Raw genomic sequence first — 27,658 nt, forward strand, 5'->3', positions numbered from 1 at the left:
TGGCTACCTCCCACTTTGACATCCAATTTAATATACTTTTATAACAAGGTTACCCACTTACTGAACAAAGAGAAGATAGTGGATGATGTATTTTTATAGATTTTAACAAAGACTTTGATACTATCTTTCACAGTATCCTTCTGGACAAAATGCCCAGCATATAACTGGATACATACGCAGTATCGTTGGTAAACAACTGACTGAATGGCAGGACTCAAAGCATTGTAGTACGTGGGACAGCATGAGGCTGGTGACATTTCTCCCCAGGCCTCAATTTCAGGAACATTTATCTTGAAATTTTTTATCAGTGACCCAAACAAAGAAGCTGAGTGCACACTAAGTCTGCATATGGCACTAAATTAGATGTTTCCCTTGGAGAGATCTTGATAGAACATTAGACCATAACCAATCATATAAAAAATAATAAGAAATATAATAGTGGATTATGCTTTTGGGATGGTGTAATCTGCGATATATGTTTAGACTGGGGGACAAGTGGCTGTACTGCTGCAGACCGATTTGGAGGTTTTGGCTGATGATAACCTCATTATAAGTCAACATTTCACCCTGCCAGCCAGAAGGGCCTAACTGTATTAAGTGCATTAACTACTGTATAGCTAACCTGTCAAAAAAAAGTGATTGTCCCACTATATTTAGTGTTAGTTTAACTTCATCTCAAATACAGTGTGCTGTGCACACTGGGGCTCCACAGCATAAGGGACAAAACTATTAGAATGCGTCCAATTTTGGGCAACAGTAATGGTAAAAGGTTTAGAGGGCATGACGTAGAAGTGCCTGAGGATACTTGGTTAGTTGAGCTTAGAAGCGACTAGGGGTTGATTTTATTACTTCTTCGTGAAGGACAGGAGAGAGAGGTGCTGATTTCTTCTTTCTGGTGACAGACAATAGAGCATTAGGTCTGAAAGCTGCATCAGGGGGAAGTTCAGATTGTATATTAGAAAAAATTTCTATTGAGAGAGTGGATCAGCCTGGATCAGGCTCTCCAGATAAGCTGTCACATTTGTGTCTGTTAAGAACTGTATAGATCATGTTCTTGTGCGTATGATTAAATTTTTAGGTTGCCTTTTGTGGAGTCAGAAGATGGATTTACGATTACCACAGGACCCTTCAAACTCAGGATATTCTATCATTCTTACAATCTGTGGAAAACATTCAGACAATGTGGAAAAAAAAAAAAAGCCATATCCATATTACACTATAGTTAGTGTATAGTAGGTAAAAATAAAAATAATTCCCTTTGTCTTTGTCCATGTCTCAGTACAAGGCATCTCCTTAACTCTTGTCCATGTCCAAATTTAAATGACTTCCATATCTTAATGATATGGAATATGTGATATTAATGATATGTCACAATACGTCTTATTTGTTTCCTACCATAGCCTTAAGAACAGAGCAAATGTATCTATGGAGATGGCAGTCTTATTTGAAATAACACTGGACATGTCAAGTAAGAAGGAGGAAGCTGACAACATTTAGAGCTTCCCGTTTAGCATGTACAGAGACAGACAGCAAACAGATGTTTTACAGCTTTAGGAATAACATATCCTAATATTTAGGAGTGGTGTTTTGAGAACATGTGGTGGAAAGACGGGATTGTCAAGACACTTGGTTTCTTTACAGTTTTCTACGTAGATTAAAATTCTTGTTATTATAAATTGCAAAACCAAGCTATTTTAAGGAATGCATATGCATTTATGCAATGATCTTTCCATAGCAGCAAGTATACCACAGATAAGAGTAAGTCCTCAGGATAGGACCACTCCCTATATTCCTAGGAGAAATCCATAACAACTGCATTTAATTTGATTTTACTAAAAATCAATGAGAAAGTTATTAAAATCTCTGATGAACAAAAGGAAAAATTTAAATAAACTGGAGACTTCTGCACTAGCATGTTCCAAACAGAAAAAAATTCTAAACAGTATGAGAAAAGCTGCTCTTGTGGACTTCGACTCCAATAGGGACAGATTTTTTCATATTTGTCATTAAATTGATATATATTATAGTTAATTTAAATAATAAAAAGTTCTAGAAACCTCATCAAGAAATCTTTAAACAGGTTGAAAAGCATACATAATACATTTAGGATTTTTAAACGGTTGTCAGAGCACTGTAGTGTGGAAATAAGAATAAAAAATTTTAATAGTCAAATAGAATGAAGAAAGAACTTTGTTGAGTTCTTGATAAACAAATTTTATCCATTTTTCAAGACACATTATGAAAACACAGTAGAAAATATTTCTACTAACTTTCATTAATGACTGTTATTGACATACTCACAAAAATTAAAAAGAAGGTCCAATTAATCTGTAAACATTGAATATAATTGTACAACACACTTTGATGTGGAATGCCACTGATGCGATGAAATGACTGCTTCCTTTCTACTTCAAGTTTACTGTACAATTCTCTTTTAGGTCTGAGAACATTACTGACCTAAACAGATAAAGCAGTCATGGGAACCACAAAGAAATAATTCACTATTCACTAGAAACATCGTATCTATATATACATAAACACACAGACATATGCATACATGTATGTATGCTTTTAAAATTGTAGCTTTCAATCTGAAGGAGAATATTGAGCATATTGGGAACACAATGGAGTTACAAAGAACAAAAAAAATGTTACTATATGGGCAAGTATCAATATCATCTATTTGAAAATGGCTCCCTGGAGTTATTACCTTAAAGACATTTAAATAATAAACAGAACCCTTAGTTTTCCTCCAAAATAAGCATCTTTTTTTTTATTGTACAATACACTGCGGTTCATCAGGCTGGGAATCTATTTTCAACAAATGGTGTGCTAGCTTTATCAGGATATAACCCAGTGATATGCCTCAATGCAACTGTGCTGTGTTCAGGTAATTCAGAAAAAGCCCTGTGAGGATGCTGAACAAGGTAGAAGGCCAATACAGAAGTCTGAGAATGACTTCCAGTAAAAACTGCTGTCCGTTTGAAAGGTGATGAAGGAGAACATGTAGAAAGCAATCTTGTAGCTCTCTGGGGAGGAAGGAAGTCTGGTTTAGACAATCTGCCTTATAAGGTACATAGTTTATTCACTAATCCATTCCAGATCATGGCAGTTTCAGAGAGTTTTTTAAAAAAAAAACAAAAAACAAAAAAAAAAAAACAAAAAACCAAAAACTCTTTGTTTTCAGAGGCCTCAGACATGTGGGAGTGGTATATAGACCAGATCTTAGAGATGGACATCTTCTGCATTAAAATAATCTTTAAAAAAGAAAATCAAGATTTATTAGGAAGACAGATAAAATCATTTACTTTGCTAAGCTATTCAGTAAATAAAAAATAAAATTAAAAAAAATGACAAAAAAAAAATCACACTGCAAAAAAATTCTTTACCTGCATATATGTGCTTTTCTTCTATTAAGAGTGTATGGGAAGATAAACAAGTGGAGAATTTAAATGCCTATATCTGAGTGCAGTACATGACTGAATTTTTTTCCTGAATTTAAAGGTGCTAACTATCTGTAATTAAGTAGATGGACTAATTGGTTCAAGGAGTTATAAAAAAAGTATTCCCATAGTTCTTCAGGCCACGTTATTTAGCCTGTCTATTTTTTATTCCAGTTATAAGACAATTCTACTGAAATCACAAAAATGAAGTGAATAAAATGAACCTGAATTTACCTTGCATATGCACAGCTTGTTAAAAAAAAAAAAAAAGTCACACACAGTGTGTTTCCTCATCTTTCACACAGTCAAATGGTAATTCACCATTTTTAAGTACATCTTTCATAGGATGACAGTTCTTATACTGAATGTTACTGTAGTTTGATTTTCTGCAAATTCAAGTTGGAATTTATGTTTAAATGTAATGCCTGCTGTTTACTATGGAGTGGTCCAGAATCCATTATGATTTTCCTCTTCTATTTCAAAAGTGAACAGAAAGTTATTTTCATATTTGCATATTGAAACAAAAGGCACGTAAGTTAAAAGCAGCTAATACACTATGGAAGAAAAAAAAAAAGAAAAAGAAAAAGGCTCAAAAGAGGACATTAACAGGGAAATCTTTCAAGAATAAATTAAAATAGCATTTAAAAAGCTCTTGTGGGATTAAAAATGGCAATGCAAGAAACCACCATTTACATTACAGTGGGTGGGAACCCACAAGACGAAATTATTTATGGCATGAGAGCATTGAATAGAAACAAGATACTGGGGCAAATGTGACTCTACTTATGCTATGGAATATCTTTCACTTCAGTGGAATAAAATAAAAAAGTTGGCCACTCTTCCCAACAGAGACGGGAAGTAAAGAGTGTAAGGCCAAGGAAAGAGTCTAGTCAAAAAAACATGAAACGGTCCCCTGTTGATAAACAGTATTCATTGTATTTAAGGATAATATACAAAGTACTGTAATATATCAACAATCACTTATTATTACTATAATACTTTGTATTTCTTTCGTCCAAAATCCAGTTCTTTGGAAGTGATTAAGATCTGTATTTTTATTTTACACGGAGGAAAATTTAGCGCAGAAATGATCTCCACCCAGTGCACCGTTTTGATTACATTTTGGATTGTAATAGTTCCTGCACTCATTCCCACTGTGGTGTACACCTACTGAAAAAGAAAGGCCCTTTGCAACAAGTTTCAGTCCATGTAGACAACAAAAACAAAATGATTTCTCCAGCTGACTGATTTCAAAATACTATATAGATAAAGTCACTTTAACTGCAAACAACTACTGAACATCATCTGATGAGTAATCTATAAACACTGTTAAAGTTAAGCAAGCTAAAAATCATTGGTATATTCATTAACTTTTATCTTGTGAAATCACAAAAATTCATCCCATCCCATCCCACACACATATAAATGATTTCATGATCAAGAACTTACAAGACTAAGATTATGCAGTTTTTCGTTATGAATAGATGATACAGAAGATGGTGATTCCTTTTCTAATGTAACTATAATGCTATCCTCTCGCTAATTTTATCAGTCCCAAGGACACAGGAGGAAGATATGAGAAGTTTTTGCCAAGTTCCTGCTTTATGATAAGATGAAAACCCATGTATTGTACCTTTTATACACAAACGCCTGTCAGAGAAACAATGGGTTCTTAAATGTTTCTTTTTAACATACTACTCCATCTCTTTTTCTTAAATACCAAGCCAGACCATTTTGCCATGACATAGACTATTTCATCATAGTGTCAGTCAAGTCAAAGGTCAACTTCAGTCAAATTTATTTGTTTACTGACATGAAGGCTTTACACCCTGACACATCGCTAAGACAAATAAATTCAGATTATTGAGTACACAGGATATCACATGAATGACTCAATCTCTGGATCAGGATCAGTGAATAAATTTTTGTTGCAAAACAGACAGCAATAGATAAAAATACAAGTATTTACATACTTAAAAGCCAATACTTGGGTTAATCTCAAATTGAAGTAGGTCGTAAGTAAGCTTGCCTCCTGCACAACAGCAAGATAACACTTTCCACCAACTACAAGAATATCCCATATGCAAAATTTAAATGAATTACTTAACTCCTGAGGAACTGGAGTACAAGATAATTTCATACTCAACCACACCTACCTCCAAAGGAAATACATAGACTTCAAGAGTTTTGAATATAATCCAATTTCTCCAGAAAAAAAAAAATAATAAAAAAAAACAAACAAAACAAAAACAAACAAACAAACAAACAAAAAACAACCAACATCTGGTGGAATTAATTAATTGAATCCCCTTCTTTATAACAACTGAATGCCAGTTTTCATAACTGGTAGCACTTACAGCATATTATTTTCGGCTAAACATAATTCTTTGCAATGACATTTTCTACTTCTCTTCATTATCTGGATCCCTGTTGTTTGCCTTCTCCCTGTTGCTTCATGCTATTGATAATCTCTGTCCACTCTGCTTAAACCTAGCTGTTACAGAGACAGGAATATGAAACTTAGTTTGCCAGACAGGGGTGTCCATGTTCCCCCATGTCCATGTCCAAGTCCATTTTGTCCATAACTGTAGCACAGAAAGGAACAATACTGGAATTTCTTCTCAACATTAGATTTACTGCTTCATAAGCTATGTGCTGTTGAACAGTTGTTTTTTTTCACTCTTTAATTTCAGCAAAAAAAACAAATTTTGTAATTAACTTTAGTTTTTTAATTAAAAAAAGCATGGCTCCAAGATGCAATATAGAATGAAATGTTATATTTAGTACAAAAAGAAAGATTCTTCTACACGTTAGATCATCATAACCATTTATTTTAGTTGAACTACTGAAGCTTTTCTATTTTTAATGCATGTAAAAATAGCTGATGATCTCATAATTTATGTGTCTGTTTGAAAATACTCATCCGAATTACCCTTATGTCTTTCAGTTGTGGTCACATGACTAAGTTGTCACGAAACAAATTGAGATATGAACTTACAGTGCAAATGAAAAGTAGTAGAAGTCAACTACATTATACAGGAGCTAGACAGAGTAACTTCACACTAGCTCTTTCAACCATTACATAAATATTAGCTATGGTTTCAACTTAATGTATTTATTTCATCAGTTACTTATAGTACTGTATGGACAAACCATGTTATGATCAACAGAAAAAAAACTTTAAGACATCAGTGAAAGTTTCTTACCTGTTTTTCTCATGAATTTTCAGGATTTCATTTGTCTGTTGTAGCAGCTGTTTTTCTAGCTTGTAGGTTGACAGTGAATTTTCCAGTAGCTGAATTTCAAGTCTGGATGTTTGATTTAGCACCTTAAAGATAAATTAAAAACATTAACATTTATAATACCCCAATTGTGTTGCTATAGTAATGTAAACATATTGAAATCCTTCTCTTCTGATTTGATGATTCATTAGAAATAACCCTCATTTCTAAATCCTTTTCTTTAAACTCAGCTAGTGCAAATGAACTTAATCAGCCTACACTGATATGTAACAGCTGAGACTCTGGAACCCTGTGTGCTGTAGAATAGTACTAGTCTTGGAGAAGAAGGAAAGGTGACTGCCAAATAAGCTTTATTTCAATGGAAAGAGCAAAAGATATGCTTCAAATATGCATTCTTATAAAGCAAGCTTAAACTAGAAGAGTATAGATGTACTTGAATTTAAGCCAAAGTATTGCATCTGCTGTTTTGTAAATGGAATTCTAACTCTAGTTTTCCCCTGAGATCTCTCCTTTGTAGTGTTGGCAGAAATCTGGTGTCTGCTTATGTTATCACCATTTGTCCTGTTACATTTCTTTTTTTAAAGCTGAAGGCTGTAATCTTAATGCTTTATGCAATTTTCTTTCACCTTAGCACGGTCTGTATCAACAAAACAAATGTTACTAGGTATGTCAGACTGAAAGAAGATGTTCATTCAGATGGAAGAGAATAAATACTGAATAATAGTTCAGAAGTGAAAATAAAATCAAGAATGAAAACAATAAAATTAATTATAATTGTTGATTGCGCTGATATATCGTTTTTCATTGCATAGATTCTGGAGAAGCAAATATCAATATTTTTGTAGGTAAGTGTGCACACAATAGCTGTGAGATATAATCACTTCTGGAATTGAACATGATTCCTCTCTAAAGGAACCTATCAGACCTATCTTGGAAGGCCAAATTTCAGTCTCATCATAGGATTAAATAGTAACATCTTTTCATGTATGCCTAACAGGAATTTACATTATCATAAATGAAAAAAAAAAAAATGGCGCTCAACCTTAATATATGCAGTGCCTTCTTTTTGTTTGAAGTTCTTGATACTGACAGAATGATTTGAATTGGCCTTTTAATAGAGTACAGTGGTTGAAAAAAATTGTAATTGATCTCTATACAGATATTTTGTTGTTTGAGATGTATATATTTGTAAGTACTAGGAGGCATCACTACAGTTTTAGAGGGACCCAATAGGAACTGATGTATTACAAAGGTTGGCAAGGGTCAAAGAGACATGAAGATACCAATAGATTCGTGAAGAGGATATATTTGTGGAGTAGCCTACTTCGTTCTCACTATCCTACTGTTATTAATTGGCATTACATTAATCTTCCTCAAGTTGAGTATTTTTGCCTATGATGATAAGCAGTGAGAAATTTCCTGTCCTTATCTCCATCAAAGAAGTTTTCATCTTACTTTCTCCATTGTCCTGCTGAAGCAGTAGATTGAGGGAGTGGCTTGTAGCAGGTCTGGCAACCAGCCATGGACAGTCCACCACAGTCATGGAACTGTCTGTCTGACTCATCATTGCCAACAGCAGCCACAGTTCTGCAGCCTTCTGCGCCATGCTTTTCTGAACGCTAGTGGAGGCGGAGTCTACAAGGACTTTCCCATGCTTCTGTGAGAGTCAAAGTAGGAAATGTGACACTGGGCTGGAAGTCAGATCAAGGACTGCTACAAGGTAGATACCAACTGGTATCCTGAGCATCCTTTAAATTCTTCAGCTATAGGTATAGAATAAGAAGCGCTGGTGGTGCTTCCACCTTGAACTGATTTGTCAATGGAAGTGAGATAGGGGCAATGTATATATATTTTTTCCCTTATGTGTTCGGATGAGGTAACAACAAATGAGTTCTCAGTGCCTGCACCTAAGGAGGTCTTTTATACCTCGTCCTACAACTCTTTCTCTGCTGAGCAAGTGATATCACAGTTTATAGAAGGCATTCACAGCTGGTTAGATATTCTGTTGAATTTAGATTATGGTATTGATTTATAAATTCTATTGAAATATCGTTCCCAACATTGTCATAAGTTACTGTGGTATCTTTTTGAAGCTGTGGTCATTTCAGATCACCACATTCTTTAGTGGATGCTTATCTACTAATAGAGATGTAGAAAAAAGGTACCTGTGTAAGGCAGTGCACCAACAGCTTGTACCTATCATTCCTAGCCAGAGTTATTTATAGCATCTGTCTTTCATAATTGCCACAGATTCTCAGTGTATTGTAATGCAGTTATATAATAACACGGTAATGATATTTTAAATGTGAATAAGAATATTGTGATTTCTCAAGAAGTACATATGCTACTAGAACAAACCAAATAAATGCAACACATAAACTCCTGTGTAACATACCACATGCTAGGAAGATAAAAAATAAATAAGCATCATAAACTGATAGAACTCAGAAGTCAAAAAGTTGTATGTTGCAATAAGCCCAATAGGAAATTGTACTCTGTGTTATAACAATGATATAAGTGTCACTTGAATTAAATGTGTTATTTTAGTTCTAGGAATCATATAGAGACGGTTTTTCAAATTCATGTGATATGCAATTTTGTAATAATACAGTGTTTTATAAAGAAGCTGATGCTGGTCCCTCTATCATCACACTGTAAAAGCTGCTGATGTATAATACCTTTCAACTAGAAACATCTTCCAAAAAGTAACCTTATAAAAAGAATAAAGGCAAGTAATAATGAAGATCAAAGGCTCTGTTTTAGCCTGAAACTCATTATCTCGCTTGACATTTGTATCATTCACAGTTGGTAACTGAGCTATTAATTTGAAGTCAAGTACTGATTTAGTATTCATTCCAGCCTGCTTTATACACCTAGAGCTAAATATACCAACAAAATGAAACCTAAAGAAAATCACATAAAAAATCACTGCTGTTCATACCAACGTGTAAGTTTCTTGGAAACCTTTGTTGAAATGTTTTGCTTGACGACGTACTAGAAAAAATGGGAAAAATTCTCAGCAAATAAAAGCTTTTAGAAAACTGCTCTGGGAACATACCTGTGTTTCAACATCCGTGAGTTTTCTTGTCTGTTCTGCTGTCTGGCTGAGGAGGCTGGTCCCTATCTCAAGCATGGTGGCAGTGTGGTTCTGCACAGCATTCTGCTGCAGTTGCACCATCTCCGATTTCATGTTTTCCACAATGTAGCTCTCAAGCTGTAAAAAAGAAAAGGTTGTAGTTGTGGTGTTTTTACCTACTGGCCTTCTGGTGACATAAAGATGCATATCTGTCATTCTTGCCAAAAGGGGAAATTTCAAAATTTTCAAGGGCATTCAGCTGACCAACTAGAGCAGAGACCAGACATTCTGGTGGCTCCTTCCAATCTCTGAATCCCCATGTTTTCCCAAGTACCACTGCCTGCTGGCATGAAGTCCTGCTTGTCTCTATCTGTGTCAAAATTGCAGCAAATATTTCTGGTAAAGTTCCCATGGCAGTTCCAAAATGACCACCAAAAGATCAAAGCTCACCACAGGGAAACTCCAGGTCCTCTTTGAATATTATAGCATATGAGTCCTTTCTGGAAATGATCCTACCTTTCCTGGATTGTTACTATCTCACAGTCATTCAACAACATGACATTTTACTGGGTTAGATTCTCCACAAAGAGATCCACAAACTCAGCAATGGAAGCCCCATTGAACAGAGGAACAGAGACACCTTCATGGTAATAAGAGAAGGAAGCTGTTGATCAAAAACTCTTGGAAGCTGTTCTGTTCCTTTGCCGCAGAATAATTTGGTTTTCTTTTACGTTCAGTTGAAAAGAATGTGAATTAGGATTCTCAAAATAAACTGGGCACCCCAGAGGGTGACATTTTTTTGTTTTGTTTTAATTAACATAGGCAGGGTCATTCCCTTCTATCCACCTAGATCCCTGCCCTGCCACAGAAGACCATGAAGCAGGACTAGCCTACAACACAAAGAGATTGTTACATGCATAACCATTGTACTGCCATCTTGCTTCATGTATTCCACAAAGTATTAACACGTAGAAAAGTGTTTTGGGGCACTGTCTGCAATACATTCCATTGAAATAAGCTGGATTCTAACCAATTTACACCCAGTGAAGATTTGGTTCCTGGTTTTGTTTTGTGGCTCATCATGTTTTTTTACGGCAAGCCAATTCCAGACTTAAGCAACCGCTCTTTGCCTAATAATTTTAACCACATCGGACCTCCTTCTGTAGCAGCAATGATGTTTCTTTGTGAAAGGTAAGCTGTAGAACTAAATAGTGAGAGCCAGATGGAGTTGATTTAAAGGCTGAAGAAAGGAACAGGAGTCAGGCATAAACTGCATGATTAATAGGAAGGGTTGCTTTCATCTTATCTATTAGCATTCCTGTGCTGATGGGTAACTACTGTAAATGTTCTAATGAGCCACATCAGGTGAACTTACTAAAGATTTGTTACAAATTTGATCACTTATATTTGCCTCTTACTAGTTTTAAAAATATTTTTACAGAAAAGAACATTGTCGCACTGTAAGGTGTTTTCTGAATAAGACAGCTGAGGCTGTTGTTGTTGTTGTTGCTTTTTGTTTGTTTATTTATTTGGTTAAACTTCGGTTTGGAAAAACAATTAATGCACATGACAGTCAAAAGTGGTCATCCTTTAGTTTCAGACCACAAAAACTTCTGCTTGAACTAGCAGGTGACCTCTCTGGCCTAGAAACCTGCAGAATGTTTTAAGTGGTGGCGATTTTTTTTATATAATATTTAAATGTGAGCTAACAGCCAAAGAAAATTCCATGTATTGCAAAAGATGCCTGAAGTGAATATCCCCATTTTCCACTGTTAAAGCAAGTTCACTGCTCAGTTTTAGTTAGTAAACTAAAACAGTTTAGTTAGTAAACTAAAACTGAGGTGTTGCAGATATTAAGCTAGGTCAAGGGAGTTTTACAAATCTATCATATTTCTACACCATGCTTTTATGTTCAGTAATATTTTGCCTTTATTTCTTTCACATCAGATGGTGCATTTTTAACCATCCTTTGTTTCTTGGTGGTTTTATAGCCATTGAATTTATTTACAAGTTATCCTTTGGTTGCCAATAATCCCTGTGAAAAAGCCCCAGAAAAGAGAATGGTTGTTCTTCTCCTTATTTTACTTCAAATACTGGAATGCATGAACAGGAAACCCAAATTTCTCCCCCAGCATTAAACTCCTGATGAAACACAGGGCTCTCAAGTCCTGGTACAGCCTAGGATTGGGTACAAACACACCACAAATTTCCATGTATCTGATGTCTTCTTTTTTTCCAGATACGCTTATAGCATGTATGCATCATGAATGTGCAGTGCATTATTTGTTCAGCATTCTGAAACTGCCTCACTCACTGTGTAAGCTATGTTATGCATGTGTGCTATGGATCTTTGAAATCCATTCAAAAACATAGTGTCTGGGTTCATTATTGACACGTGCTGAGTTTTTTTTTCTGAAGCCTTGCATTTTTGAAGGCTCTGTATTGAATTTATTGAGCCTTAGACTAAGATTTTTTTCTGCTTAGGTAACAGGGATAACATCTATTTAACAGGTGATAGATAAAAAGATACTTGCCCAGTGGGCTCACTAAAAATAAGTGACACACAGAAACTCATTCACAAGAGTAATCCTGTGAACACTTACGTTCCTGAGTCTTTGAGAATCTGTTCATGCCATAAATTATTTAATTTCAATTTTTCAAGAGATTCTGCATTAAAAATCAATATGTTCTTTCAGGTGCATGTACATTGTATATTTGGATTTTCAAATCCTTATGCTACCAGTTACTCTTATTTCAGTTACTTTTTGTTGAAATAATGAAACAGAATTCTTTTCTGCATTCTTCACCCCCCATTCCACCCTTCCCACTGCATGGCTTTCTATTGTTCATTGATGTCCCTGTTGTTAACTCAGATGCATCTGCTTTTGGTAAGACTCATTACGTTGTACAGGAGTTTTCAGAAATGCAGAATTACAAGTGGGATGCATAATAACACTGTAACATTCTCAGATATAAAACTGTCAGAAGGTTCACTGTTATTGTTTAATAAACATTCCAGAGGATTATGCTTTAAAAGTATCTAGCTTTTTCTGGACAATGTTTATTGAATAATCTTCATAGAAACCACCCAAACACTAACAGAACTATTAAAATGGAAACTGCAACTTAGGGCATAAGTAAATGATAATGGTTTATGGCAAATGGCTTATAAATAAAATAAGAGGTTTTTCTTTTACTTTGATCAAGTACTGTTGGTCTCATGTAATTATATGGTAAGGACTGCTATGATATCCAGATGACATTAGGCTTTCATATGTGCTTTTGCATGAGAATGCAAGTTAAATAACAACATGCTGCTTTCCCTCTCCTACCAACAACGGTATATTGCACAGCATTTGTAATAATAGAAAGACAATATACCAGTGATATAAGAGCTGTTCTGTCCTATCTTGCTTTGCATACAAGAAAATGTACAGTAAAAATGTATTACAGCAACCAATTAACACTCTTTTCTCAATTTTTCTGTCAGAGTGGGGGATCACACCTTCCGCACCTTAGGGAGTCATCTGAAAGTAATATTTGTAGCAACACAGTAAGTTTTATTTTTCAAATACATAAAACACCTCAGTAGGAAATTCAAATATATAAAATTTCTGTGAATTTTGCAAAATTGAAGTAGTTAGGAAGGAGCTTATCTCTAAGAAAAGCCAAATGGATAGGATAGGATAGGATAGGATAGGATAGGATAGGATAGGATAGGATAGGATAGGATAGGATAGGGTAGGGTAGGGTAGGGTAGGGTAGGGTAGGGTAGGGTAGGGTAGGGTAGGGTAGGGTAGGTAGGATAAGACAGAATAGAATGGAACGGAACAGAATGATAGAATGGAACAGAATAATTCTGTTGGAAGGGACCTTCAGAGACCATCTAGCCCAACTAATTGATCACTTCACAGATAACCAAAAGTTAAAGCATATTATTGAGGGCATTATCCAAATGCTTCTTGAACACTGACAGGCATGGGGTATCAAGCTCTTCACTAGGAAGCTTGTTCCAGTGTCTGACCATTTTTGTGATAAATAAATCTTTCCTAATGCCCAGTCTGAACCTCTTCTGGTATAGTTTAGTGTCATTGCTGTGTATCCTATCATTGGTGACCAGAGAGCAGAGTCCAGCACTTCCCTCTACTTTACAGAAAGTTACAGAAAGAAATGTTGTTACCTTGTGGCCTCCTCTGTACTGAACAAACCAAGTGTCCTTATCCTTTCCTCATAGGACATTCTGGCCCTGTTACCAGCTTTGTTGCACATTTCTGGGTGCTTTTAAAGACCCAAATGTGCTTTTTATATTGTGGAGCCCAGAACTGCAAGCAATATTGAAGGTGCTAAATTCAGCAGAAGAATTACCTTTTTTGACCAGCTCACTATGCTGTGTTTGATTCATCAGATATATACTTGCGTCTTTAAAAAAACTGATATTACAGTTTTTTTGTTTGTTTGTTTTTTTAACGGCATCAGCTACAAACTATTTGTGAATAAAAGAATAGTCAGAAAACAGCAGTGTTACAGAAACTGAACCATCGCATACAGAACGAGAAAGTTGGGACGACCTAAATTCAGCATTCATCCTTCCACTACTTCTGCTTGTATGCAATCAATAGGAATCAGAGAAAACAAAAGTGGAAAGGACAAGAAGGCAATGAATAACACTCAGAAATTAACACATTCATCTACTCCTGATTTGGAGCAGCTCTACCTGGATCTTAAGCATATCAAGGAAAGTGCACATCAATCATAAAAAAATGTAGATATATGTAAGTTACTCTGAAATTAATGCCTCCTCTTTGTTTTCATGGAAACACAATACAAGGAGAATTATTTTGTAAATTCTTTGTAAATTCTTAGCTATGAAACACTATTTTTCAGCATAGTCACCATCATAAGCTATTCATTTTGGTTAGCAATGAACAAAAGCCTGCATGCTGCACTCCTAAAGATCTGCACCAGCAGACGTGACCCACTGTCACTGTCACCATTGCTGAAACACATCACTCACCACCTCACTGTGCTCATGTCCACTCTTTGGTCTCCATAAACATTCAACAAGCATCAACAAGCAATTCTAATAGGAGCCAGAACTAATAGGGCTAGGAGAGTAACCCAGCAACTGTAAATGTAGCTGAACAAACATTTAGGAGAAAAATTAGCTAGAGAAAATTTTCTGAATCATTTCTGTCTTAATGTAATATATCCAAACTTCTAGCCTTCATGCAGCAATAAGATAATCCTGTTAATTTTTTTAGTTATCCCTTAATAATAGTAGTTTATTTGCATAATACTTAAGCAATTAATTATTCTCTACTCATGTTTCTGGAGTTTCATATTTTCTGTAATATTGTAACCAATAATTTTTATTTCCCACTTAGATTTTTTTTTTAACATCCTAAATCACCGTGATGTGGTTTTTCATATTCTATCCCTATCAGAGAAACAACAACTTGCAGTATATATCCTCCTAAACCACTCCATGCTGAAATGAATATATGCAATTCTTAACTGAAATATTCATAGCATTACTTTTCCCAAACCTAATCTTGTAACAGATAGAAGATACTTTGCCTTAGTGAAAACTGAATCAGTGGCAGTTTGTGTGTTTACTATCTAGCTATAAAGCATAACTAATGGATGCTTACAATTAAATTGCTCTCAGGAAAAAAAAAAACTATTGTTGATTATGTATGTTTAATTTATAGCCTGTATAAAATTTACATAAATAAATCAATGAATATATCCTGATATGTATAGCAGCACACTGCTACAAATATCCACCACTTGTATCTTTTAGCATCTGACCAGTGAAAGCAGTCTCATTTCTGGGCACACAGAAGCCAAAAATTTCCATTCAGCTAACAGTTACTGAGATCTCTAATCCAGATGACTTCCCTTGTACTAATTACGCTTGTACTCATGGTCTTATAACAAACTTCAGTTAAAAAAATGCTATGAATATAGATGAATCTTTTAGGTATTGCAAAAAATATGTATATTTTAAAAAAAACAGATTTTCCTTTCAAATAAAGAAAAAATGACTATGCATTTTTTGTCAGAAGAAATTAGTCATAACAGATGTAAAATATTATTTTAAAGCACATAAACATAAATAGCCTTTCAGCTTCATTCAGGTTCAATTGTCTACAGGAATTTTGTGTCTCTCTCAGAAGGTTGGATTTCAAGAAAGATGTACGTTATTTTCAAGGAGACTTAAGATGATGAAAAATGGCCATAACTCTGGAAAACTGAACAAATCAGGAAAGTTTAACTTAATAAAATGTTTAACAGAAAAATAACTAATAATAAGCATTTAAGACTGCAAAGAAAAAGAGAATCATCTGTTTTCCATATCCATGAAGGAACAGTATATGAAGTTTAACTTTTTCATATCAGAGAAATGTTTTATAACAGTACAGGTAGTAAAATACTAGTAGAAATTTTGCTAGAAAACTGAAAAGAGCTCCATTACTGGGGTCTTAAAAGAATGTTTTAAGTAAAGATCAGAATGAATAAGTGGTATTTTATGATTCTTTCTTTTTATGATTTTTTTCATTCTCATTTTTGTATTGTTTTACTTCAATTCTTAAGCTGAAAGACTCAATTTTTGCATTTAAACTCTGTAATATAACTATCACTGGTCAGCAAAGAATTTGGAGTACTCATCCAAGAAAACATTCTGAATGAAGTCAAAAAAAAAGAAGGTTCTCATCATTAATTAAAACCAACAAATTTTAAAATCAAATGTAATTATACAAATAAGAAAAACTGTTCTGTACAGACGGCAAAATCAAGAATGTCACTGAGGATGTTTCTGAATGTATGCATATATCTCAATAAGAATGTGGTCTGCAGACCCATCTGAGACTATCCATAAAATCACAGCAGTGTACTGTACTTAAATTACTTAGGCTGCTTTAGAGATGGCAGTCTCTGAAAATCAGTCCATTTGTAGATATTTGAATGCGTCAGCGGTGGCTTGGCATTTCTGTGCCATGTTTATGTGACGCAGTAAAGTGCATAAAATGTAATAGGTAATAATATATAATGATTGTGAATAATGCTGTACACTCTGTGACATCCCACTGGAATCTTGAGAAACTGGAACACTTTTTCTATTAAACAGTGTTCTTAATAAAAATAGAAGTAGCCTTGCTGTGTCTGTCAAGACAATATATAGGGAACACAAAGTTCTTTGTTTCAAGACATCAGAAGACCTCCTTGGAAACATTTACAAAATAGTAAAATATTCAGTATATGAGTAACTTAGAGAAGCAAGAAGTATCATGAAGTATCTGGCATATCAAATACAGTGTATTTACATAGGCAAAATATTGATTTTACTGGCCTGATAATTCAATCTGAGCTTCCTACTAAGGCATCTTCAAGACATCCTTCCAAATTGTTTTCAGAGTTTTATATCACTCTAAAAACCCTGCTTTTAGGCAAAAGCCAAAAAATCAATAAAAATTGAATTTATTTTTCATTTCAAATGTGATTAATTACAGTCATTGCAAAAGCATACAATGCATTTTAAGGATTAATTTCAATTACTTTTATATGAATATTAGATCTCTTGGTTTTTAATCTTAAGGTTTAATAAAAACAATAAGCAAAATAACTGAGAATCATATCAAATGTTATTAAATAGTCCCATATGGAAGCTACTTAGAGCAACTAAATTAGAACAATATGTTCTTATTTTTTACTGATTAGTAATATTTCTGGTTCAAAGAATTATCCAGTTTAATGTTAATCTTTAAAAATTTTATGCAGGGTCAATTGTATTTTTCTTTCTTGATCTAAATTTCCAAGTCACTTATTTCTATAAACAAAATTTATTTATGATTATACAGTTGGCTGCAAACATGACCCATCCCTGATATTCACCAAAGCGGAAGGTATGATTGTGGAAAAGGCAATGTCTGCCATCTTGACCTAGACAAACAAATGAATCCTGGGAGGGATTTTTTTAGTTCACTGTGGAAGTGTGGAACTAATTTTCTTTGGTGAAGACACCTTCATGATGAGTACTTTTTGGAATGGCTGATTTTGTAACAACTTCTGCATAGCTGAGTGTTTGGACATATTGTGGCTTATTCCTGAGGAAGGGCGTACTGTTTATAATCAAAATAAGCTCCAATCAAGTATCTCCTTTCTGCATTACATAAGGTCTCTGAAAAATGTAACTTTCAACTGCATAAATAGTTCTGGTTGCTATATTACTCCGCTGGCATATAGCTAAACTTTCAGTGAACTTCAGAAACTGTAGTATAGTTTGGAGTCAACACATACCATTTTATTTGCATTATAGGAGGTAGAATAATGTTTTAATATTGTTTCACTAGTTCATTTGTAATTCTGCTTGGTTTCTTACACTCATCACTATGACATATGAGCATATTTTTGGTATTCTGTGTATGAAACACTTTATCAAGAATGGTTATGAGATTGAGACTCAGCTACATATTGCTCTAGTCCTTGCACAAGTTTCTTCATCCTGTAGTGCCTGATGTAAATATCATAGAAGTGGAATCTCTTCATTCATTTCCAGGAACTATGCCTTCAGCTTTTAGATCCTTTCTGACAAAGAAATCATCAAACCATTTTATTACATTTGTCAGTGTTTCATGTGTAGCTGTAACTTCCTTGAGGTATAATCTTCTTCTGCCTTTTGTCAGTGCCTGATACAAGTGCTCATAACCAGCTGAAGACCCTAGGTATTGTATTATGACGATGACTGCCAAAAATCTACTGTCATAATTTTGGGTTTTTATTGTTTTTTAAAACATAAATGGGAAGTATTGATACACTAAAACCACCCTGAAAGTACTGCAATTTCTGTTCATATTGGGCTACAGGAGTTCCAGGACCATCAAAGACCTTCCCCACTGTTCTAGGCAACTATTAAGCCAGAGAGACACATAAAATATCTACTCCCTGTCTCCCACCAGCCTTAAAACTCTTGGCAGAAGTGGTGATCTCTATCCGATGCATGCACATCCTCTGTGTATGATTCTATCATAAATAGTAGTGAATAAAAATGAAAGTGATCTAGTATCATTTTCTAGATGACAGACAGTAATTCAAGCTTCCAAGAGTTTCACTGTTACAGGAAATGCAGAGCTTACTGTGTGTACTCCCTGTCTGTCTTGAATGTGATATTTTATAGATTTCTGGAAAGTACTGAACCATGGTAGGTTTCTGCTTTGTCCAAAAACAGAGAAAGAGTACATCTAGTGGTTCTTGTGGCCATGATTATTGTTGGTCAGGTTAATGTTATCTCAAAACACAGAGAAAACTGGAAGCAGAAGAGATATGCAGTTTCACATTGGTTCATGGTCTGCTACAGGACAGAGCATGCTGCTACCAATTTTTGACTCTTTGCTACCGATTTGTGATGTTTGGCAAGTTAGAGCAGCTGAGTAGCCACAGTGCTTGTAAACAGATTGAATCTCTCAGCTCAGCACATATTATGTAGTTAAAAATGTTTTAAAAAGTGCTATTTACACTACACAGAATAAGAATCTCTTAACCAAGATCTCTGTTCTTTTATCCTAGCATTCCTTGTCTAATGATGACAATTATTTTGCTTTATATCTTGTCTTCAGCATTTGGCTTCAATACTGTGATTTCACTTCATATCAAAGACTGATATCCTTGTCTGTTGGTCCCTAATAGAAAAAAGAACAAAGTCTGTATGTCCTGTAAAATATTTTCCCTTATAGAAAACGGGAGATAGAGGCCTGAAATCTGCTGACCTACTTCAGTCTATCAGCATTTAATATCTAGACAAAGGTTTATATACTCTCACATGCAGTATTTATGTGCATGGATTTACATGAGTGTGTACCCAATAACTATGTCTTAAATTACGAGAAGCAAATGTAGGTAGAGAGCAATATTCATTTGTGTCCCATAAAGTTTGGCTATATTTATGGTTCTTAACTTTTATTACAATAATTTGGACACAGCAGTTTAATGATAGATTTTGTGAATATATGACAATGTTTGCCTTACTTTTATTGCAGACATTAAAAAATGATATCGATACATCTCTGCTGGGATCATTTTATAATTTTAAGTCACAAATAAATTAATTTTTCAGAAGCATCTATAGCAGTAAACTAAGAACTTTTCACAGAGTGCTATAAAAATCTTTACCGCTTGTACAAAATCTAACACTTTTTCTTTCCTTTCCTGAAATTCTATATATCCCTGTTAATCTCTTAAGTGTCTCCATACATACCTGTAATTCTAAGCTTTATAATGAATGTGCAACTCTGTTAAGTGGGGAGGTGGCCCTGCCAAAATATGTGCAGCCCCAGAAAATCCGATTTCTTCCTGTGCTAATGGAACATAGCTATATGAAATTACTGTCAAATACTTCTTTCTAATTATTAGAGTGAGGAGCCCATGTAAGAATCTCAGATCAAAACTGTCATATATTCAGCAAGTATGTGCATATATTTACAAATACAAATATAGGTATGCATATATAAAATAAATATGAGTGCATTCCAGTAAGTAGATTATAAAATCCCTGATTTAGAAGCAACAATGGAAAGATCTGAAGTTCACTAAATCATATAGTGAAATATCTGGTACTCAACTTGCAGAAAAGACTATGAAAACTAATAATAGAAAAGCATCTTGGTTTACGTGGAATGAAATAGTTCAAGAGAGAAATTAATAATAATATAGTGACAATTGTTTAATAAGTATATAGAAATATAAGACCTTTTTTACAGAAAATATTAGAGCAATATAAGCATAGCAGATGATCCTGGTCCCTCTCTTCATTAAATTCCTCTGTGTATTTTGAAAAGGAGCAGTCACGCATTTCCTTTAAGCCATGAAAGTGTGTTAATATAACCTCCTTCATCTCCAGCAGTTGGAATAAGATTAAGGATGTGATTATGGGGATCAATTCCTTGTCTTTGTTTACTTCATGAATGCTACAATCCCTGAATGAGAAATGTAAGACTACAGGTTTCTCCGGAGAGATCAAATTGTTGGGAAGAAGTGTTATCGTTCCCTTTAGCTGCTAATGGAATGGTATTTGTGGATGTGCAACGATAAGGAGTAGAATTGGGTTTTTCTGTACTTTGCATGTACCACAAACTGAGTAGTAGCTACAAGAAAAATGGATCGACAACCTCTTATTTTACTGTAATTCTGTACCATAAAAGCCATGGTCCAAACATATCTGGATTTGGGAAAATATGCAAATTTTTTTGAGATAGTTCTACACTTACATCACTGCAAAGAGGAACAAAAGCAAGAAGAGTAACAGAGGAATATTTCCTCCTTGGAGCTAGGCTCCAAGACCAGCATTTTTTACCCTTTTTCCAGGACCTGGCAAGAATATTCCATTCTACTTCAGTTTACCGTAGTCACAACTCTTCCTGGAAGTCAGTGTTATTGAAAGACATTCCCCTGTAAGTCATGAAAAAATGAACTAAAGCAGGAGACAGCTCAGCCTTCAGTTTTCCTAACTGCTAACTCATTGCCAATAGTTTCTCTGGCTGTTACACAGTTCCTATTGCTGTTGTTAACAAAGGCAGGGCAAATTGATTCAGGTAAACAGCTAATCACATACATAAGTGACTGAAACACCCATGCAGAAGAACAGATGTGGTAGATTACAGACAGAAAAAGAGGGGCATGTGCTAAAGGTGGATAGCTAGACCAAGAGACAGACAGTTTGTATACAGTAATTTGAAAATATATCTGATTTTACAAGGGAAAACAGGAGCCACTAGACATTATTCTTAAGTGTTATGCTTAATTAAAAATAAATAAATAAATAAAAATCAGAAATAATTGCTTCCAACTGGCTTGCAATGCATGCATGTTCAATTAGATTCAGAGAAATAAACTTTTTAAAATGACAACCTGGCTACTTTTTCCTAGTAAAAACTGGATGCCTGTGATGCATCCTTTAGACATTCTAAGTATGACTATCTTGCCTGTGATCAGTTAACTAAACTCCCAGGAGTGCTGGCACCAACACTGCTCCCGCATTCCCAGCAAGGCGTCAGGGTCAGCTGTCAGACTTCTGCTCTTGCTGATTAAGTTGCCACTTCTGTTTGTAAATTTCCACAAAATGTCCATGTGCCCAAAGTGATAACAATCACAATCACTTCCTATTTGTAATCCAGGAACATGCACTGGCCCTTGCCCCAGTGGAGCTTCATAGTTCACAAATACAATGTGACACTCCTTTTGACATGATTAATGTAGTGAAAACACAGATCAGTAAGTAAAGATGAGACAACATCGTTATTTTAAATTCTTTTGCTTAGATCTTGTATGAATTTTTAGTATTTATCAGTAGTTTTGCTTTCTTGATGTAACTTCTACAGTACTTTTAATTTTACAATAAATCCCAGGTAGATTCTGTGTAACAATAAGACTAATGTTTTCTTGCCAAGTAAAACCTCATTCAGAAGGGCGGTTTTGTAATAAGTCAGAAGCATTCAGAATGTAATAAAAAATACAACCCTAAACTAACGCATCACCATAACAGTACTATTAAATAAAATGAAAATGTATCAAGCCCTTAAAAAATGCTGTAACTTCAGAATCAGGGATGTCCAAGTTTCAAAATCAAATACAGATATTCCTAAACTTTCAAGTATTCAGATTCAGGATTTTTGTTCAGTCTCATTTTCATAATGATAACCATACTGTTCTTCTCTCTCATGGGTAAGGAAAAATATCTGTTGCACTGATTTTGTAGTTGCAGTATATAAATGCAAACATTCAGGTCATTAGTTTAACCACATGTGCAGAACACATAAGAATTAAGACAACATTTCTCATGACTACAGCTATTCGATCTAAAGAAGAATTAACATCAATAAGGTTCATATCTGTCACACTTTGTACCATAATAGTAGAGAACAAAGTGCTCATGAATCCTGAGGAAAGTTTGGCAGTTGTTTTGCTGAGATGTAGGTCACAATTACACTAATAGTAAGACATTCTGCCCATTAGCTGGCAATTGCATTCATGCCCTATAGTCAGAGCATTATGGCATGCCAATTTCTTTGGTACTGAAAACAGATGAAAAATCTTGTCAGACTTTAAAAGAATGCTGTGATTGTAGATCTAATCATATTCATGTCTGTTGCTCCCAGATGACCCAAGGAAACTGTTTATTACTGCAAAGCACATCAGTCTACCCCCTACAAGTCCCTATACCCAGAGCAAATGAAACCTATGTAAAAGACACAAAAAAATTCATGCATAAATGTTCCAGGATAGAGTTTTTTGTTTTTTTGTTTTTTGTTTTTTTTTTTGCAGAACATAGGTCTTCCATCCCTGGTATTGAAACAGTATCAACCTAACTGTTTGCCTTGCCTGAGGGTCTAATTGCATGGGGGGGAACAGCAGAGCCATGCAAGAGACCTGTGGGGTGACAGGACAGGAAACCCCTGATTCCCCCTTGCATCCCTGTCTCATCTGGATCCAATCCTTTCAGTTCAGGTAGCTCTGAGGTTTCATTTCCATGAGGTCAAGTAATGTGGGGTTAGGACACATGTGAATTTATCTCTGGAAAAAAAAGCAAATGATCCTCTACTGGGATGAGACAGGAAGGTCAGATGAAGTCTGGAATCCTGATATATTAAAGTCAATGGATGTTTTGCAGTTACCCTCAATTTGGCCAGGATTTTACCCTTGAGACTTCACTTTTCATTTTCACTTTTGGCTCCAGAGTGGGTCAAAATATCTTCAAAAAGCCAATAGGAATGCCATTATTTTAATATTAATTATCTGTCTGCAACTCTAATCTACTCTGAAACCAAACAATGGGGTTTGTCATCTTACTGTAAATCTATTAGCGTGATATCAATGATTATTTTCTCATGAAAAGAATGATGTTAACATTACTACAAATGTGTAAATAGGGATTATTAACCATTATTATACTTGGACTAAAATGGTAACTGCTAAACATTAAAAAAAAGATAAAACATAAGTGCTTTTGTTCTACTTGAAATAGATTACCATCTTACCACAAATTCCCAGCAGGAAAAGGGAAGGAGAGATGTAAATTTCTGCAAAAGGTGTAAAACGTTTAATGGATTTCTATATGATAATAGAAGCAGTGTGACAGTTCATTTTGTCAGTTTGGTGACAAAGAATCAGGAAAACAGAACTTTTTTCTTTTCTTTGCAAATGGACTGCAAAGCCCTTCACAAAGCTGTTTTCTTTAAAAGGAAGAATCTAGGAAGAAGTATGTAAAATGAGCAAAAGCTGCAGAATTCCAGTTGAGAGCTGAACTTCCTGAAAGGTCGAGGTGTTTGGTGTTTGTTTGAAGCTTATCTTTTTGTCTCTTTGCAGTTGTAGCCAGGGCTCCTTCCCAGCTGAGCAGCAGCAGTGGCTCTGCTTTCACGGCACCCCAAAGGAGAGGCCATTCCAGCAGACCGCTACAGACAGCAGGTCATGGCTCTAAGGCATCTTCTCCATCATAACCCACAAGCCTGTTGAGACCAGAGGCTCAGATAGAAACCGGCAATAGCATCGCAGATCTGAAATTCTTCTTCCAGGTAGAACTTTTGCTTGCCAAACAAAACTAGGAAAATACAAAACTGCTCTGGCTGACAGTTCCTACTCCAAACTGACAGCCGAGTGTTCAGAAATTGTGATTCTCCTTCCTTCCATTCATTTGCTTATCAGCATCTGCATTAGTTAGGGTTACTCTGAGGTTACTTTTTAATCTGGGATGGTTGCACAGCTTGGCACTGACAGCAGAGGAACCCACCTGCTTCCACCAGTGAAAGCAGATTTTTGCAAGATGTAAAAGGAATATCTCTAGCTGTACTAGCAGAAATCCCTGCAGATTTCTTCTTTGGACATTACAAGAGAGTAAAAGAGAAGTAGTCAAGCTTTCTTCCTTTATCCCATCTTCCAGAAACTCAGCACAGATTGTGGACATACTCCTCCTACTTGAATGCAATGCATTCATAATCCTGCTTCTATTTTTGAGAGGTGGAAGGGATGTGGGCTCTGGATTGCTGGTGGCTGGAGCTGATTATTCTCAAGTCAGCTCAGTACAAAGGTTTAGTCTATTCCCCACTTTCCTAGTGGTGACAGTGTACTGGTGTAAGTGACAGTTCTGTAATATGTAAGAAGTAGCTTCTGTTCTCATCCTGCCAGAAAAGATTGTATTCCACAGCTAAGTCAATTAATTTATCAGGTAAAAAGGAAGCTGACACTGATAAACCATCTGCTGCTAAAATTAAGAGTGTGAGTCCCTGCTCAATAGTGATGTCTATAAAGCACGCTGAAATAGGAGCAGCTAAAGAGCACGTAACATTTGAACTTTTGGCTTCCTGGTTTCTGTGAACCCTCCTCAAGGCTGTTACATTATCTGACAGAGTTTCTGATACACCTGTGAAAAAAGAAACTGAAACATGGGCTGTCCCAGTAGCTTTTCTTAGGTGGCAGCTCTAATTTCCTTTTGTAAATATAAAGTAAGCACTGGTTTTCAGAAAGTAAGCTCTGTGTGGACTATCAAAATCACAAATTGCAACTACATGTCACATAAATACTTTCAGAAAAAAGTTTCCTACTATTTGCTTCTTGCTTCGCTTATGCTGCTTCATAAATGAATATCCCCATAAACAGACATGAAATTATTAAAAATGCTATGTACAATTCAATCATGGAGCCAGTCCTGTTTGCCCTCTAATTACCAAGATGCTTCAAACAAACAGTGAACGTTTAAAAGAATGAACCAAAGAAAAATGTCAAGAACAGCTCAGTGCTTGGATGGACTTCCTTCATCCATGTTCAAGAGCACTGGAGGTCTTGCTGCAGACTGCACTTTAGATCAGCTGAACCAGAGCAAAAAACGCTCAAATATTTTAGGGCCATGGATCTTCACTATACCCATCCATTAACATGTTTGCAATGCCAGAATGGATTTTTAATATAAACTGCTTTCTGAATCCTGATGTGCTAATCAGATTGGTATTTCATTTTATTTCTTTTATACGTAAAGCCTATTCTACTTTTGCATTTACTATGAAGATTTTATTGTAAAATGAGTTAGATGAATGCTAAAAAGTAATATATGGTATATAATTAGCTCTGGTGTAGTTTATAATCAGAGTGCAGTGCTATAGGAAATAATCCTGAATTGTCAAGGGAGGAAATAGATGATCAAATAGTTTTAATTAATCTATATTTTTAAATATACTGAGGTTAACTGTCCTTTTGTACATCAGAAAATTGATGGCTTAATAATAAATAGGAGATTTGATTTAAAGGTGACTTTTAATTTATATTAATAGTTCCATTAAAAGAGGGGTGGCCAGCAGGGACAGGGAGGTGGTTGTCCTCCTCTACTCTGCGCTTGTAAGGACCCATCTGGAGTACTGCGTCCAGGTCTGGAGCCCCCAGTACAAAAAAGATAGGGAGCTGTTGGAGAGGGTCCAGAGGAGGGCAACAAAGATGTTCAGGGGACTGGAGCACCTCCCCTATGAAGACAGGCTGAGGGAGCTGGGCTTGTTCAGCCTGGAGAAAAGAAGGCTGCGGCGTGACCTCATTGCAGCCCTTCAATACCTAAAGAAAGCCTGCAAACAGGAGGGATATCAACTCTTTGAAATGGTTGACAACTGCAGTACAAGGGGAAATGGTTTTAAGTTGAGGGAGGAAAGGTTTAGATTGAATGTCAGGGGGAAGTTCTTTACAGAGAGAGTGGTGAGGTGCTGGAACAGGCTGCCCTGAGAGGCTGTGGATGCCCCGTCCCTGGAGATATTAAAGGCCAGGTTGGATGGGGCCCTGGGCAGCCTGGTCTAGTATTAAATGTGGAGATTGGTGGCCCTGCATGTGGCAGGGGGGTTGGAGACTGATGATCCTTGAGGTCCTTTCCAACCATGGCCATTCTGTGGTTCTGTGATTCCAGAATAATCTTATGTAAAATAAGATATAAGCATACAATAAAAATGGTTTACAGACTCTTGCTTGGATAATTGAAATTGATTTTAAGTAGTTGCAAGTCATTAAAAAAAAAAACAACTTCATGTTTTCTGCACAGAAAATTATGTCAGGGAGAGACACTGGAATTCAAAGTGCAGTTCAGTGTTTCTGATAGAAAAAAAATGTCTCTCAAATAACAAGACAGCGAGCATATTACAGAACATCAGAGTTGCTGAAATAAAAACAACCCAACAGCTATACTTTAGTACACTTGCTAACTTCCAAAATCAGATTAAATTAGTTATTTCTTCTCTTTCCCTACTTTTGTGTAATACACAGAATTAGTGTAACTTTGATACCATTCAAGGATAAGTTTGTTAGCACATTAAATTAAGTTTAAATTCATACACTTTTTCCAACATAAACAAATAATCCAAATATTTTCATCCAGACAATGTGATTTTCAGTTAAGGAAACAGAACATTCTGTAAGAATTTAAATCCACAGTGTGACTTGGAATATTTTTATAACACAATGCCAACTTAAAGTCAGCCTCATATTTGGCTCTTTTTTGCTTACACTCTTTCCAAGTAATACCAACAATAATACGTAAATGCATGATGGCACAAAGAAGGTCTTTCTGGTCAATTTGTTCCTTTTTCATAGAGTAGCATTTTGTTTCTGTTCAGTGTTCACTGACTTAACCAAGCCCAAGATACGTAAAGCTAAGAAGACAATGGAGGACTATATGCAAACCCAATACTTACTGTATCTAGCCAACTTGCACAGAAGGACATAAATTGGTATACTTTATGATGGTTGTTCTTTGCAAAAGAGTTGGAACTTCTCACTCTAGATGGTGAGCATCTGTCATTGTACAGTTCCTCACATGGAGATCTCAGTATAGGATGAGGGTAAATTAACTGAACCAAAGCTGCTAAATTATTGCATTAAAA

At 35.4% G+C, this 27,658-nt stretch overlaps 1 protein-coding gene across 1 annotated transcript in view; it reads right to left on the reverse strand.

Moving 5' to 3' along the window:
• Positions 1-27,658, reverse strand: part of ANGPT1 (angiopoietin 1) — a 159,281-nt gene that overhangs the window by 73,162 nt on the left and 58,461 nt on the right. Inside the window, exons 2-3 of the mRNA XM_085221571.1 lie at positions 9,744-9,899; positions 6,650-6,771 (exon numbers count right to left, since the gene is read on the reverse strand). Of these exons, the coding sequence (XP_085077697.1) occupies positions 6,650-6,771; positions 9,744-9,899 (278 nt within the window). The remainder of the gene's footprint in view (positions 1-6,649; positions 6,772-9,743; positions 9,900-27,658) is intronic.

Source organism: Meleagris gallopavo, chromosome 3 (genome assembly GCF_905368555.1).
Source record: "Meleagris gallopavo chromosome 3, MGAL_WU_HG_1.1, whole genome shotgun sequence".
In the NCBI taxonomy this organism is placed as follows: Eukaryota; Metazoa; Chordata; class Aves; order Galliformes; family Phasianidae; genus Meleagris; species Meleagris gallopavo.